Source organism: Myzus persicae, unplaced genomic scaffold (assembly GCF_001856785.1).
Source record: "Myzus persicae strain clone G006 unplaced genomic scaffold, MPER_G0061.0, whole genome shotgun sequence".
Taxonomy (NCBI): Eukaryota; Metazoa; Arthropoda; class Insecta; order Hemiptera; family Aphididae; genus Myzus; species Myzus persicae.
The window spans coordinates 277,866-293,298 of record NW_019101718.1 but is presented as its reverse complement, the minus strand read 5'-3'; the positions used below and the strand labels follow the sequence as shown (position 1 = coordinate 293,298).

Sequence of the window (15,433 nt, the reverse complement as noted above, 5' to 3'; positions counted from 1 at the left end):
TTCAGTGCTTACAAAATGCAAAAAAACATATTATTATGTATAAATGTGTAATTACGAGTACATCGTATACTCTTATCCAAGCGAGAAATGAATCATGATTAGTGATTACCTACTAACGTCTAATGATAAATACATGTACTTGTATGCATGAATAAATAAATGGGCTCAAACTTTTTGAACATGCCAAATTATGTTTAAGTAATGGGTATTATTTCATATTAAAAAATGTACACATTTCTAGAAATAATATACAAAAAACAAATCCTAATAGATTATATTGTCAATAGGACTGTTTTAGGGTTTGCGAGGCCTAAGAGTCGGGACTACTAATTTTACTACGAAACAAAAATGTGTCCAATTCATTTTTATCTGTTTATTAATGAAGAGGAACAAAATTAAATTAACCTAAACATGTTTTATTTAATAAAATAGCAATTACGATGAGCTAGATACGTTTATGGAAGTGTATCAACATTTTTTCACATTATTGTGGATGTAATTAGTATTATGTCCAATTAAACGTTGATTTACATTTATTTATTGCCGGTGTCAAGTTTTAGAAGTTTTGAGGCAATATATAATAAAACTTATGTTTTATGTTAAGATGTCTTCATAGCGAATTATTTTCATTTTCGTGTGATTGACGGCCAACATTTCAGGATAAAAGAACATAATGAAAATAAAAGTCATAATTCAATGTAAATAAATAATTGATATATTATGTTAAATACGTAATGTAAGGTTTTACTAATATTAGCGATTATTTTATTTATAGTGGCAGTTATATAGGTATCTAATTATTAAAATGTAGAGATATCAAATTTAATTTTAAGTATAATAAAATAATACCTACATTCTAAACAATTATTTTTTGAGAACATGAAGATGAAGACTGAGAAAAGTTGTCGGTAGACATTTTTGCATTTGTACTTAAAAAGCTGTACAATTAGTTGCTTCAAATTATTCTACTCTAGATTCTTAATAGTTTTTTTTCGAAGATTATTATTTTTACGAGTTTTAAATAATATTCAAGTTCACATTTTTATAATTATTTTTTTTTCATTTTAACAGTAAAATATAATTGCATACTTCTATTTTAAATCTTCATTCTCAGTTGTTTGTTGAATGTAATGATATTACATTATTGTATGGCTATTTATTTTTAAAGTAGGCACATTATTCGAATTTTAAATTTGTGGAACTTTAAAATTCCTTACTAAATGTTTTATTATATAGTTAAATAATATATAACACGAGAGTATTAAACATCCAGAATATAAAGACAAAAGATATTCTGCAGCTTCTGTTAATAAATACCTAAATCTGTATTAAATGTTACAACTCTACCAATATACATTAAAAAATATAACATTTACATCGCTGTATATAAATATATTACTATATCTGTATCGTACAAATTAAAAAAATACCAATGAGAATAAATTTATAATACTTTGATTTTCGTTAAGTCAGGATTTTTTTAGTTGTATTACTCTAAGGGCTTGGTTATATTCGAATAATCACACTAAAAACGATTAAAATATCTTTATTACAAGTATAAAATAAAAATAAATTTTAAATTTTAAATTTTATAACGCAATATAGGTAAACTAGTTCAGATATTTTATATAAATTATTTATGTGCAATGTATAAGTATTTTTTATATTTAAATTAATTATTAAGATATATATTCAATCACTCTCTAATAACTGTCTATTATTTGATTATTGTATAAAATATATGTAGGTAAAAAATTATAATATATTATCAACATAATATTAGTGATTCTATTATTCTAAAAGTTTCCATACTTAATTATAATCATATAATAAATAAATATTTATGCATACGATACACCTACAACCTACTTAAATAAATAAATATACGAACTCTTACACAAACAGTGTCATATGGATGAATACATCATTAATTCTTATGTAAAAACCTACAAAGTTTATAATTCAAATTTACAAGTTAATCTTAGAGTAAACATTAATTTATTACAAGTTTATTATATTTTAATCTATAATTAAATATCATATACCTAGTTAATATATGCGAAATTCATACACATTAAGTTATTTTATTAAAATATTGTCAGACATGGTTGAATTTATTTCAATACATTTTAATTTCGTTATTGATACTAGTTATCACCAAATTTAATACGCATTGGCATTGTTTTTGACGACCTTATAGGATTTGATAAGTATTAGATTTGATCAAAAAAATGATCGCTCTAATTTATGACAATGAAATAGGTAATTAGGTAATTATTTTTTAAATCAATGTCATGAATTTGTTCAATGTCTCGCTCGAGATCTTTACAAGTTACAAGTTTTAAATTATTTGTTTTTCTTATAGTTTAGTTCTAGTTACAACTGACCTATATTGTGTGTACACAAATTGGTAAAATCTCCAAATAACTCATTTTCTTGAAGATCTAGTTAATACATTTTAAATTGAACACAATTGAGTGTTTGGAGATCATTTTAAAATCTGGATTATTCATAACTTTGAATAACATTGCTTAAAAACCGTGAAAAAACTGTAAAATATATACCCTAGGTACTCGTAATTCAAAAATGTATAATGTTAGTGGTTGAATGCATTTATGAAATACTACCTATTTTATTATTAAAATAATATAGAACTAAGATTATGAAACATTTCAACAATTTTCAAGCTTAACACAAACATTTAATAAAGTTTTTCTTCTATAATTATTTGTTTTATCGAGTTTTCCATTTCCATTTTAGTATTAAATATGATAGTAAAACTATAAACTTTTAGTCGAGAAATTAACATAATAAGCAAGGTTATTAATATTATTATATGTTATTCTAATTACAATTAAATCACCTCAGACATATCTAGATAGGTATCTAAGTATATGATTTAAGGAATTTCAAAAATGTAAGAACCATGAGTTTTTCACAATATATACGTATATGTATATAATAATAGTAATATTCCATTTTTGCAAATATTTATTAAAAAAATTAATTTGATTTAATGATTTGGAAAAAAAAATACATAATATATGTACGACGGACGTACATTAAAATATTAAACTGATTATAAAAACTACAGGGTAGATTTTGGTAGTATTTTTTTTGGCCAGGGGACTTGCTATCACCACAACCCCCCCCCCCCTTCTCTTCATAACAAAAATTAGTCTTCATAATAAATAGAATTTAAAAATATGAAAATAATTGTAGTTGAATAAATACATACACTGATGTCATCGGAACATTGTCACCGTTTGAAATACCATCGTTTACTTACGTAATAATTATTTCGTGAATTTCTTATTGGTTTATAGTTATTTTTGATAATAAACAAGGAATGATGTGCAATGTAATAAATGTTAATTCATAATTTATATCATTCAACATTACAAAAGAAGAATATTTTCTAAAATAAAATCATAAAAACGTTAAAAATTATTATCGGAATATGTGCAATCAGGGAGCCAAGAAGAATATTTTTTGAGTACCTACTATTTACTTTAAAATTTTAGATGAGGCGCTACCTCACTTGCCTCACACCCAAAACTCTCATAAAAAAACTAGTATTTATAATCAATGGTAATATAATATACGAATTTGCAGTATAGATAGTGATAAAATATAAACCACGATATGCACGTTCATCGATACCTTCTATGGATTTTCATTACGCTAAACATAATATTATTTCTAAATGTATTTTAATTCCTTAGTCAATACTTATTGCAATAAGTTAGTTCAGTTCTGTTAGTTTATTAACTTCTCAAAATACGTGTCTGTAAGGATAACATAATAATAATATGTTATGTGTATAATTCAGTAATAATGTAATGACATATTATGGATTGCCCATTATGTTTGCACATACTATTCGGTGATTACTGATTAATATTATTAATCTGTAAACATTTTTTATTTTTGTTTTATACCAATATCAGTCAATAACAAAATGTCATAACCTTTTATGAAGATATACTATATCCAAAATATCATGAGGCATGACCTTTTACGAACGATCAAATATAAAATTGCCTTGCAGCATGTACAACGGTATGTCCGTATCAGTCACGTTATAGTCAATGTGTAAATATTACGTATAGATTGTGTATATTCTATAATTGGTATAGGTAGCAATAGTTTATAGTATATATTTCCGCCTGCCGGATACAATGATACTGTCGTCATTAGGAAATCGGGTCTTGGCAGAGGCGTACGTCTTGATAATAAACCACAGAAGAATAAGTATAGGTATTAAAAGAAAGTTGAGTTTGACGAAATGTCTGCACCATAATATGTATAGATGCAATTAATGCCGAACTATAAGTAAATGATAAAATAAATAATATAATACCTCCTTGCTGTAAACGTGAGTTGATAATTTATAAATAGTCGATTGCAACTTAAACATTAACTGAAATAGTATAAGATCGGAAAAAAAATGTATGCAAACAATCAGAATCACTGTAGCTTTGAAAGTTTTATCATATTATTTTTACATGAAGTGCAAATTATTTATTCGCAAATTCCAAACACGGTTTTCTCGTAAAGTATATGTTGTGGGTTATACTTATAACATATATTATACAAACATCATAGGTACACTAATGTTGCACACTCTCGAAATGTACACATGGTGGCAGAATGTAAATATTATTATGCGTTAACTATGTAATATAACCTAGTATACTTCAATATTCGTCCAAACTTCCAGAATTAATATGCTATAGATCTAATAACTATGATTAAAGCGTTTTCACCTATACCTACTGAGCATAATATATCATATAGGTACTACCTTTTATCTATATAGAGTATTACGCAGTATTTTTATAACATTTTTAGATATTCAAGAGTACAATGTACTTATGTAGGTATACTTATTTTATAATTAAAACACAATTCTCTTCATTTTGTAGATAGAGAAAGAGAGAGCTATTCACGGATAATTAAATGTTAGGTTCTATAATATTAAGATGTTACTTAACACGTTTTTCTCGAGCATAATACTATAGTTGGTAATTTTTAAAATATTTTTCAATAATAATTGTTAAGAGGTGTTTTTGCTTTTACGCCAACAAATGCAATTACAATTAATATCACAATATAGTATACTCCGAAGAAATCCTGGTTTTCTTTAATATTGTGGTTGTTGAATAAAATATTATTACATGGCACATTGGCGCAGGCATCAAATATTAAAACTGATTTTCTAATGTATTTTTTCCTTTTTGTTTACATTTTGACGCACCCCGTTCAACATGACAAATTGCAAACTATTTATTTGAACTGAACACGCAGAGAGTTTGTCAACGCCGCCTTGTTCTGCACGTATTATTTTGGTAACACCGTATACGTAGTGCTCGTCGCCGCTTCCTTCAAGCAGGTAATATTATAGGGAGACAAATACGCATAACACACACAGACACACCCACAAATAGGCCCTAGGACCTAAGGGTGTTTGTAATACATTTATTAAAGAGAGTGTTTAATTCCCCGAATCATAACGTATATTATTACTGAAAGATGCAAAAGTTAAATGGGGATATCCATAGTACACATATTATTATGGTATTTATTTTACTGGAATATCAAATTATATTGACGTTCACTTCATAATAATATTAATATCAAGACCATAATTAATTAATATTTTTTTCATTAGATATTTTATTCGTTGTGCAATTTACCGAGAATGTCATAGTGAAACGCATTTACATGCCTATTATAAAGGCTATAAAAATCATCTGTTTATATTCTGGTCAATGGATTATTTTTTTCAATCAATACTATAGGTTCACTGTGAATATTTTTTAAATTGAAAATAATTTTGCACCTTTTTGCATAGTCGTCTGTATTATTGTTGTGCACACATGCGTGCCCATAATGTATACAGCCTCACAGTACATAAACACGGCACGTGCCATATAATATTTACGAGTTTATCGATAAATGTTTCTACGCGATACACTCTGTACACACGTGCAACGCAATGTCATCTAAGAAAAAATTTAATGTTCATTACAATGTGGTTTTTTCGTCTTCCCACAGGTGGCCGACACGCACACACCGCCGGAATGGCACATGCCAGTCCGCGCCTGGATCCTCGGCCTGGCCATTCCGCTGGTGCCGCTAGGCATCGTCCGTTCGCTCCGTCTGCTGGTCCCGTTCTCGGCCATAGCCACAGCGTTCATCTTGGTCGGCTTGGGTTGCACCATGTCGTGGGTGGTGACAGGCGTCAGCCTGTTCGCCGACGAGAGTGCCCTGACGGCGGCCGTACCGCTGCCGGACATCGGGTCCCGCCCGTGGATCGCTCCCGTAGGCCACATGCCCCTGTTCTTCGCCACCGTCCTGTTCGCCATGGAGGGCATCGGCACCGTGAGTACATCTACCCGGGTTCGAGTGCATACAGTTTAATACCGCTATGATATTATTGACTATCAAACTATACCCACTCATAACAAACAGTCGAATATAATAATTAATAAATATTATATGTAAAGTTCACATTCGGCATCCTCTTTGTGCAATGTATAGAGGAAAATTTGAATGCGTTTCGTAGTTAAGTACAGCGTGTAGAACTCGTGATGTACTATTAATCAAAATATTAAAATGAAATACCCTTTTATTCTGAGTTCGTATATAAATACTTTCACTGTTACCTTTATAATATGCCATAATGATGAGAAATCAAATTCACCTTTCGATACGAAACCGACTGTATGGTTTGTATTTTTATCAACCAAAACATTAATAGAAACTCATCGTTCGGTGAATAAATGCATTCTATCATCGCGTAAAACCACAATCGTATACAATTTTTGTAAATGGCCTACACGCAACACGACTTTTACAGGTACTCCCGATCGAAAACTCGATGCGCCATCCTCAGAGGTTCCTCAAGGCTCGTCCTTGCGGAGTTCTGAACGCCGCCATGGTTCTGGTCGTGTGTTTGTACTCGGTCGCCGGATTCCTCGGATATTTGCGTTTCGGTGACGCCACTGACGGATCGATTACGCTCAATCTGCCCAACGATCTGTGAGTATGAATGCGATTGCAGCGCTTAAACACCATAATATAAATTATAAATGTGCGGCACTTGGTTGAAAAAAAATATATACACTATATGCGTTTATATATATATATATTTTATAGGTACTAGTTACCTATATGCAACACTAATTAAATACATAATGGCTTGAAAGGTAATAAACAGTATGCGTAAACTTATATCAAAGCTGTAAATAAATATGAATATTATGAAGAAAAAAAATGATGTTTCTGAAGAACTATTTATTCTGCAAAATTAACTTTAATACTATACCTACCTATACTTTTACTTTTACCTATTCACTCGTCACAGCGGGTAAAGCTTTTGCCGACTTAATGTAAAAAGTCATAGATTTTCGTCTATATTGTATAACCAAAGAAAATTGATATTTTTTAAGATATATTTCAATATCTACATATCAACACTTGGATACTGATTTATCTTGAAAATAAACAGTTTTTTCAGAGCTCAATAAAGTTTTTTTTATGCTTTTAAAAACTCGTCCAGAGGATTTATTTATTTAAACTTTTGTCTTACGTCCGTTTTATTATTACATTTAGTTAATATAATAATATATAGTTTGAGTTAGATTCTCGTATAGTCGTATGAAATATACATCATTACTAGCTGTATAATACATTTCTCACTGTACATATATATTATCTTACTATCAACGCTCAATCATCAGGCAAAAATTGGTTTTACTTTTAATAGTTAATGTTAGGATTTACTACTCGTTCTCAGTAAAAGTCGAAAATCATAATTTTGCTAACCTTGGATGTTTAGGTAAATTGTGTTAGTTAAAGCTGATAGAAAACTAAAACAGAAATTATACAAATGTATTTTAACAAACATGGTATGGTTAATTTAAACATAGGTATAACTTTAATTATTGGTATTTTATATATTATGTAATATTGCAAATTGTTATTGTTTTTTTTTTGTAAATTTGGCTTAGGATGACAATTCAACATTTTTCAAAAATTATATTATTATTTTTCTGCCGTTATTAATCAGATTTTACTAAGACAATTTGTACATTCTAGGATGTACAAAAACTTTTATAGAAAAAGGCCAAATAAAATTATGTTTTTCAGCTTGTACTGGTACAAATAGTATGTTATTCCTAAAATTAACTAGTTAAATATTGCTTTACCTAGTGATCAGGCACTTTGACAAAAAACATAATATCGTAGTATGTATATATACATTAGACGTAGGTATATTATTATACATTATATAAAGTCTCAGTAATTCGCTGGAATTATGAGAGCCCTATTATTCCTGTACAAAGGTTAATAATAATATAATATATATGTCCAAAAATGTAGCTCCCATTATTATAGTTTCGGCACGAGTAGTACATGCGACTCAAAAGCCGAAAAAAAATTAAAATAAAGTCAACCGAAAATGTTAAATAACTGGTGTCGGATGCGTTAACGCCATTTCAAATTTCTACAATATAGAGAAATAGAGTAATATTCAGATAAACTGATATCATACTACCCTCGTATAATAAAATATATCGAATGACTGAAACTACTGTATCTTTATTATGAAATGTATATTAAGCTATTGCATAGCTCTTATCGTAGGCGTTGCGCGGTGACTGAAAAATATTTTTCGTAACGAAAAAGTGTGACCGTAAGTCATACGATCTTATTGCTATTATTATTTTTTTCTATTCGGTTCGGCGCTTAAAAAGTATAACTTGAATTCAATAGCTTTACCGTGGCAGTCCCCGAAGGCCTCAGATTTTTTATTATATTTACCAGTCTTACAAAAAAAACTTTTAACATTGTATTTAAGAACAATATAAATAATTGACATGCATTTTTTTTTTTTTAATCTTATGTATTTAATTTTCATACTAAATAAAGTAATATAATCACTATCAAATAACAGTTTGAAATATTGTAAATAATTCTCTTGAATTTTTAAAAGTATTCGCTTACAATTATTTGATTTTTAAATACAAATAAATCCTAGATAGAATTAAAAATACATTTCAAACACTTCATTTAAAAAGTGTTTAATAAGCATTTTAAATACTACAAAAGTAATTAAAGACATTTACTCAATACTTTACAATAAGTACTGTTATCTGTGGTAAGATGATGGCAGCAATTATTGATAACACGCGTATTATAGTTAGGTACTTAACTTTATTTAACTTTTGGGGAACCCAGTTTTAAGTTTGATATCAAAATTTTCTAGAAGCCTTAAAATAATGTTAATAAATATTTGTCTAACATAAAATTATTAACACGATATCGCTTTGAATGTTTAAAAAGATCAAAAATAAGTGACGTAATATTGACTTTAGACGTTCAGCCATGAATGCGTACCTATATAGCAGTTGTTGATATTAAGCTATTATGGGTGTGAATTGCACCTATAAAAATTATAAATCTGTAGTATGATGATATTATGAACTCAACTCTTTTCATTTTCCTGAAATATTAGTTTCTTTATCGCCCAGAAAAGCTGCTGGGCGGCAGAGGATCATCATCGTTTTTCTCACCGTTAAAATAATATTATGTTATAGCCAAAAAACTGGTGTTTAGTGAAATTAGGAGAGACACATCCATATAATATTTAATATTATTCAATATAGTAGGTACTGTAGCACAGTGACTTATCTCAAATTTAACGTTCAATTTTCCACTCAATAACGACACATATTTATTTATTGAATAATATTGAATTCAAAAATGTTGTTTGAAACTATTGGGATGTAAAACTCTATTGAGGATTAATTTGAAATTTAATACTGAAGTTTATCAATTTGTTGTATGGTTCCGATCGAGCAAAGTTCGTTCTTAAAAATATCTACATTTTCTTAAATCTTGTATCAAGATATATTATTATGTTGCAGGTTTGCAGAGTCGGTGAAAATCATGGTGGCGCTGTCCATACTGTTCTCGTACGGTCTGCAGTTCTGCGTGCCCAGCGAGATAGTGTGGACCCGCCTGGAGCCGTGGCTGCGCAAGCGTCGCCAAAACGGCAAGTACTCCGCGGACAGCAAGACGTCCTGCGGCGCGGCCGTGAACACCATCGCCGGCAGCACCATGTCTACGGCCACAGCGGTCACCACGACCAGCGCCAAGTCCGTGAACGAGAAAAAGCAGCTCGAACTCGAGGACCTGCAGGACAAACCCATGGAAGGAGCTTACTACGTGATGAGAGCCTCCATGATCCTGGGAACCGGTAAGATGTTATTTTATTATTATTGCGACTGTAGGAGGTGGGTATTTAAATGCATTTTCCGACGTGATGTCGTTATGTCTGGACGATTAGGTCCACAAAAAAAGTAATGATATAAGTCGAAAAATTAAAAAAAAAAAAAAACTATTCAATAACATTTTTATTTTGTGCCTACCTACCGAAAAATTGTTCTTCTGATCGTAATATAATATGTAGGTATACTTGCATAATATTTCGATCAAATATTAATTATTAAACACTTACGAACTAATGAAGTTATGCGTGCTACCTGCAGCGGTGTACTGCAACTGCAGTTTTACATTTTGCATTTCGCTAGGTACAAATACATTTTTCCAGCACATAATAATACTATATTAATACAATCGTTAAATAACGTTTTAATATTACAATTATATAATTTTATGTTCGCAGTATTTATCGCCGCCCTGGTGCCCGACTTGGCGCCGTTCATCTCGCTCATCGGCGCGGTGTTCTTCTCAATACTGGGCCTGATGTGTCCGGCCGTCATCCATCTGGCCGCGTTCTGGAACCACGGCGACGAGGACGGCGAGGACACGGACGACGCGACCGACTCGGAGGACGACTTGGACTTTGACGGCGACTACTACGCGGTGGACGACGACACGGACTTGGAGGCGGTGCAGCGACAGCCGCAGCGGAGGAGAAGCAGTGGCCGGTCGACGCGACGCCACCGTAAGGGCATGAGCCGTTGGACCGTGGCCAAGGACGTGGCCATCGTGTTGATCGCGCTCATCGCGCTGGTGTCCGGCACGTACGCGTCGCTCGTGGACATCGTGGCGTTCTACGGGTCCGGCGGCGAGGGCGGCCATCACGCGGCCACCGGAAACGGCACCGCCGTCGCTTCCGGCACCACCACCATCGGCCCGGGACCGGAATCGGCGTTCCTGATAGCGGCCAACGCGGGACAGCAATAGAGCGGAGGACAGATTGGAGGACGGGAAAACAAAACGATATACAATGAGATAATAATATTATAATATACACCAACCACTGCACCAAAGGCTGTCGTCATCGTCGCCCGCCCCCGCCCGCCCGGCATGGCTATAATGGTTACCTATACCTTTACTTTGATCACTGTTGTGATACGCACCTCTCCTATTTTATTTTTTTTTATTTTTCAATCACCTGTGCGCCTTTTTGTCCGAATCATTAATTCATCGTCGAAAACATTCCCCCCCCCCTCCCAATGTATACTTATATAGACCTCCCTACATTTTTGATATAATATTTTTTAAACTGTCGTCTGTCGATGTGATTATATATTTTGGTAATGACATCGACACCGCCGCCCATGTATATTATTATCTTATTATTGCCGTATTGCCTTTTGTTTTTAAAATTTTTATTTTTATTTATTAACTACCCATGTGTATGATATAATATATATATTATAATTCCAGTATATTATAATTATTGTTACTTGATAAGTTAGTGTGTAGTTCTATGCGAGCGCAAACATTTTTTTCCACGTTGTTTTTCGCTTTTAAGCTTCCCTATATATAATATTATTTATTACAATAATTATTATAATCATGACAATTTCATTATGATTTACATTTATCGTTAGTACATTAGTTTTAATATTAAGATTTTTTTTTAACGTTGTTGGGTTTAATATAACAAACGCGTGAAAGTTCACGAGAACATATTTAAATATTTTGTAATCATATAACATACAATTAATATAGTACATTAGTATACATTATTATTAAAATTCAAAATATTACTACTTTTGATATTCGCACGTTATAATTTATTATTTATTTCACTGTTGATTCTTAAGAACGCTTAATATATACAACAGAAAATCATAAAAGACATTTTGTATGGTACTCATGATTATTATATTCTATACGAATAATCATAATATCTAATATTATAAAATATGTATAGCTGTCAATTAAAAAAAATTTGTTTATTATTATTATATCATTTATTATCACAATGATCGTTGAGTATATTTGTATTCTTGTTCTAATTATTATCATTATACGTTCTCTCGCTACCGTAATCTTACCATTATTATGACATTATATAATTATATAAATTAAACCATAATATACAGTCATCACACGGTTATTATATACATAATTGTGTGATTAAGTACATCGTACATCCATATATAATATATATATATAATAAAATATAAAGTATATAATACATATTATCGCCTAGTCAGCCGTCCTCGCCGTTACGGTCATCGCGTAAATCATAATAGTATGCCCATTTGTAGTTGTTGTATACGCAGTATATCAAATAAATATTATAAATTATTGTAAAAAACCGATGGCTATGAAACAGTAATGATGTCGCATTATCATTTCTCTCTCGCAGACGCGCGTTTTGTGTTCTCCAACGTGACGACGACGACTTTGTGCCGACGACTGTAGAATATTAGTTATATAGTTATAGGTATCTTATTATTCCTATATTAGGTATATTGGTATCTGGTATATGCATGAATTAAAACTCACAATATTGCTCAACAACATCACAACGTGCACACACGCACATGCACGCACACACACATTCGCAAATCGTCGTGTCCGCGGTAAACGCATAATATTCTGTATTAATTTATTTAAATATGTTACAATAATATTTATAACGACAACAAGCGACAACTATACTATAATACAGTTGCAGCAGACGCTGTTGCAGTGTATATTATATTAATATGATATTGTTACGACATGATATTATATTTTGTCGCAACCTGTATAGGCAGTAACATGCCTCGCGTGTTGCATAAACGCTCACGGAATAGTGACACAGTGTAATAATAATATATTAATAATAATTATAACACTAAATATGCTTAGGTACATTGTCGCTACAGTCGTATACACGCGGAAACGTCACCGCCCAAGCTTATCCTCATCGTGTGTTGACGTGTTGATATTGTATACATTGCATTAGTATAAATGCATAATATTTTAATAGCCCTCCGATTTTGGAGCAAATTGATGCGCTCTCTCGGCAGCCATATAATAACTGTATTGTCCACGAATGCGTCGTTCAGATGTCAACGAAGCGAGCTTTATTTTGATTTTTTCAATGAATGTGAAAATTTGTCTTTTTAAAATAATTACGTTTTTGCCTTATTTTTGCATAATATTCGCTTAAAATTGTTGTTAAACGTTTATTTAGATCAAGAGAAAATTGGAAAATACATTTTTTAAGACAAGACACACGATCACACGTAATATGTTACGTTTACACGAAACGCGATCTCATAACACCAGTTGACGTAGAAAAAATTACATTATGTATTTTCTTGCTGTGGACAACTATCTTCTCGTATTATTTCGGCTTAAATTGAATTAGTGGTTTTTTTTTATCGGCTGCAAATATACTTGTTTGACCCAATAGTTACTATGATATTATATTGCTGCGAGCTCGACGTCGATCATGTCATTATTTTAATTTTCGCCTTCTAAACGACCACGCCGAAACAGGGGCCGGTAAACAATAATGACATTACAATATGCGCTGGTCGTTTCATTATGGTAGCTGTTTTACGGTTCACGGACTAGGCAAACATCGATCAGTAACGTCGATTTAATCTCATTTAAGTGTGGTGAAACAGAGCGCCGTCCCGATGCACGCGCCGCAAAACCGAAGACAAGCTGTATAAAAGCAATACATTCAATGTATACCGTCGTCGGTTAGGTCAGCGCCGTGTCCGCCGATGTTCGGCAATTTCCGCTCAGAAACACTGACGCACGCAATAACAGTGCAATTAATATACCACCCAGTGTCTCCATGTTATATTATGTACCCGTCACTGCGACTCTATCCGACAGATTGTCGTGATTTAGGTGGGTACACACAATATAATATAATGTACGGAGTGACGGATTTCCGATTTCGGCACACGATCGTTTCGGACGTTTACCTACCTCACTGTGTTTTCGTACTTGCCTACACGGTTTATTGTCGGACACAATACGTAGAAGGGCTTACTCACATATCAGATTGGTAACGTAGTATATTGTCTATAATATATTAGTTTTGCTGATTTGTTCGGTCTTCGATGTGCGCATTATGTTGCTACGGCCATGGGCTACCTATATAATCATTAAAAACAAAAGAAAATTGTGTTTAAGACAACTGATCGAATGGCGAGCTAGAAAGTAATCAAAGCGCAATAATATACTCAAGTAATGTGTAAACCTGCACAATACGAAATAAACAATTTTAAAAGTTCTTTTCATGTGGGTGTTGGTTTTGCAAAGGTGAGTTTGTTTTTATTGGCACCGCTTTTAATGGTACCTCAAAATGCTTTAATTTTTAACTTTGAAGGTGGTTGCTGGAGGAATATTGGATTTACTTTTTTTTTGAGGCGGTATTGGTATCAAAAATAAGGACCTCCCTGTACTTAAGGTAAGTTGGGAAAGTGGGTTACTCTGCTGTAAGGTACGGTAGGTGTCGAGTGGATCACTGTAATGGATATTATTTATTTTACTGCAATGCATTTTTATAGTTAAGGCTTGACAATTAAATACATGGTTCCTGATAATCAGTTTTCACTGAAATCTTAATATTAAAAATAAATCAAGTAAGTACAGATTTTTTTTACAGACATTTAACGAAATTATATATTTAGAAACTATGGATGACGATTTTAGTTATATTGTGGTCGTTCAAAAATGTTAACTAGAAACTGTTACATATTAATATTTTATTTTATTATAAACAAAAACATTTCCAATATATTTAGATTAATATTAAGTTATTGCTTATGTATACAACGGACCACCCATTCAGTCTTATTCACACCTTTTTACTGTAAGTCAGCATTGACTCAAAAGTGTTAATAAATAACATGGATGATAGATCGAAGATACTATTATAATAATTATAATTTAATAATAGCGATGTTTTTGCAAAAATTAATTCAATCTACGGTATCAATTATACTAAAATAAAATAATAATATATAATATATTACTGTTTATATTATTAAACACACAATCAGAACCGTTTTTCACGACATTTATACCGAGGGCTTCAAAAGAGTACGATACAATTCTTTTTTCCAGCCTGTATAACTGTTATAGCTCATAATTACAATTTTTTATGAACAATAGTATATTACAAGATTGCTATTCTTCTTAGTTA

General features: G+C 31.5%; 1 protein-coding gene across 1 annotated transcript in view; it reads left to right on the top strand.

The window, feature by feature from the left end:
* LOC111030234 (proton-coupled amino acid transporter-like protein pathetic) overlaps nucleotides 1-12,233 on the top strand; it is a 43,895-nt gene extending 31,662 nt beyond the window's left edge. The window contains exons 6-10 of the mRNA XM_022309642.1: nucleotides 5,311-5,395; nucleotides 6,061-6,387; nucleotides 6,866-7,047; nucleotides 9,939-10,270; nucleotides 10,700-12,233. Of these exons, the coding sequence (XP_022165334.1) occupies nucleotides 5,311-5,395; nucleotides 6,061-6,387; nucleotides 6,866-7,047; nucleotides 9,939-10,270; nucleotides 10,700-11,223 (1,450 nt within the window). The 3' untranslated portion in view covers nucleotides 11,224-12,233. The remainder of the gene's footprint in view (nucleotides 1-5,310; nucleotides 5,396-6,060; nucleotides 6,388-6,865; nucleotides 7,048-9,938; nucleotides 10,271-10,699) is intronic.
* Nucleotides 12,234-15,433: the final 3,200 nt, after the last annotated feature.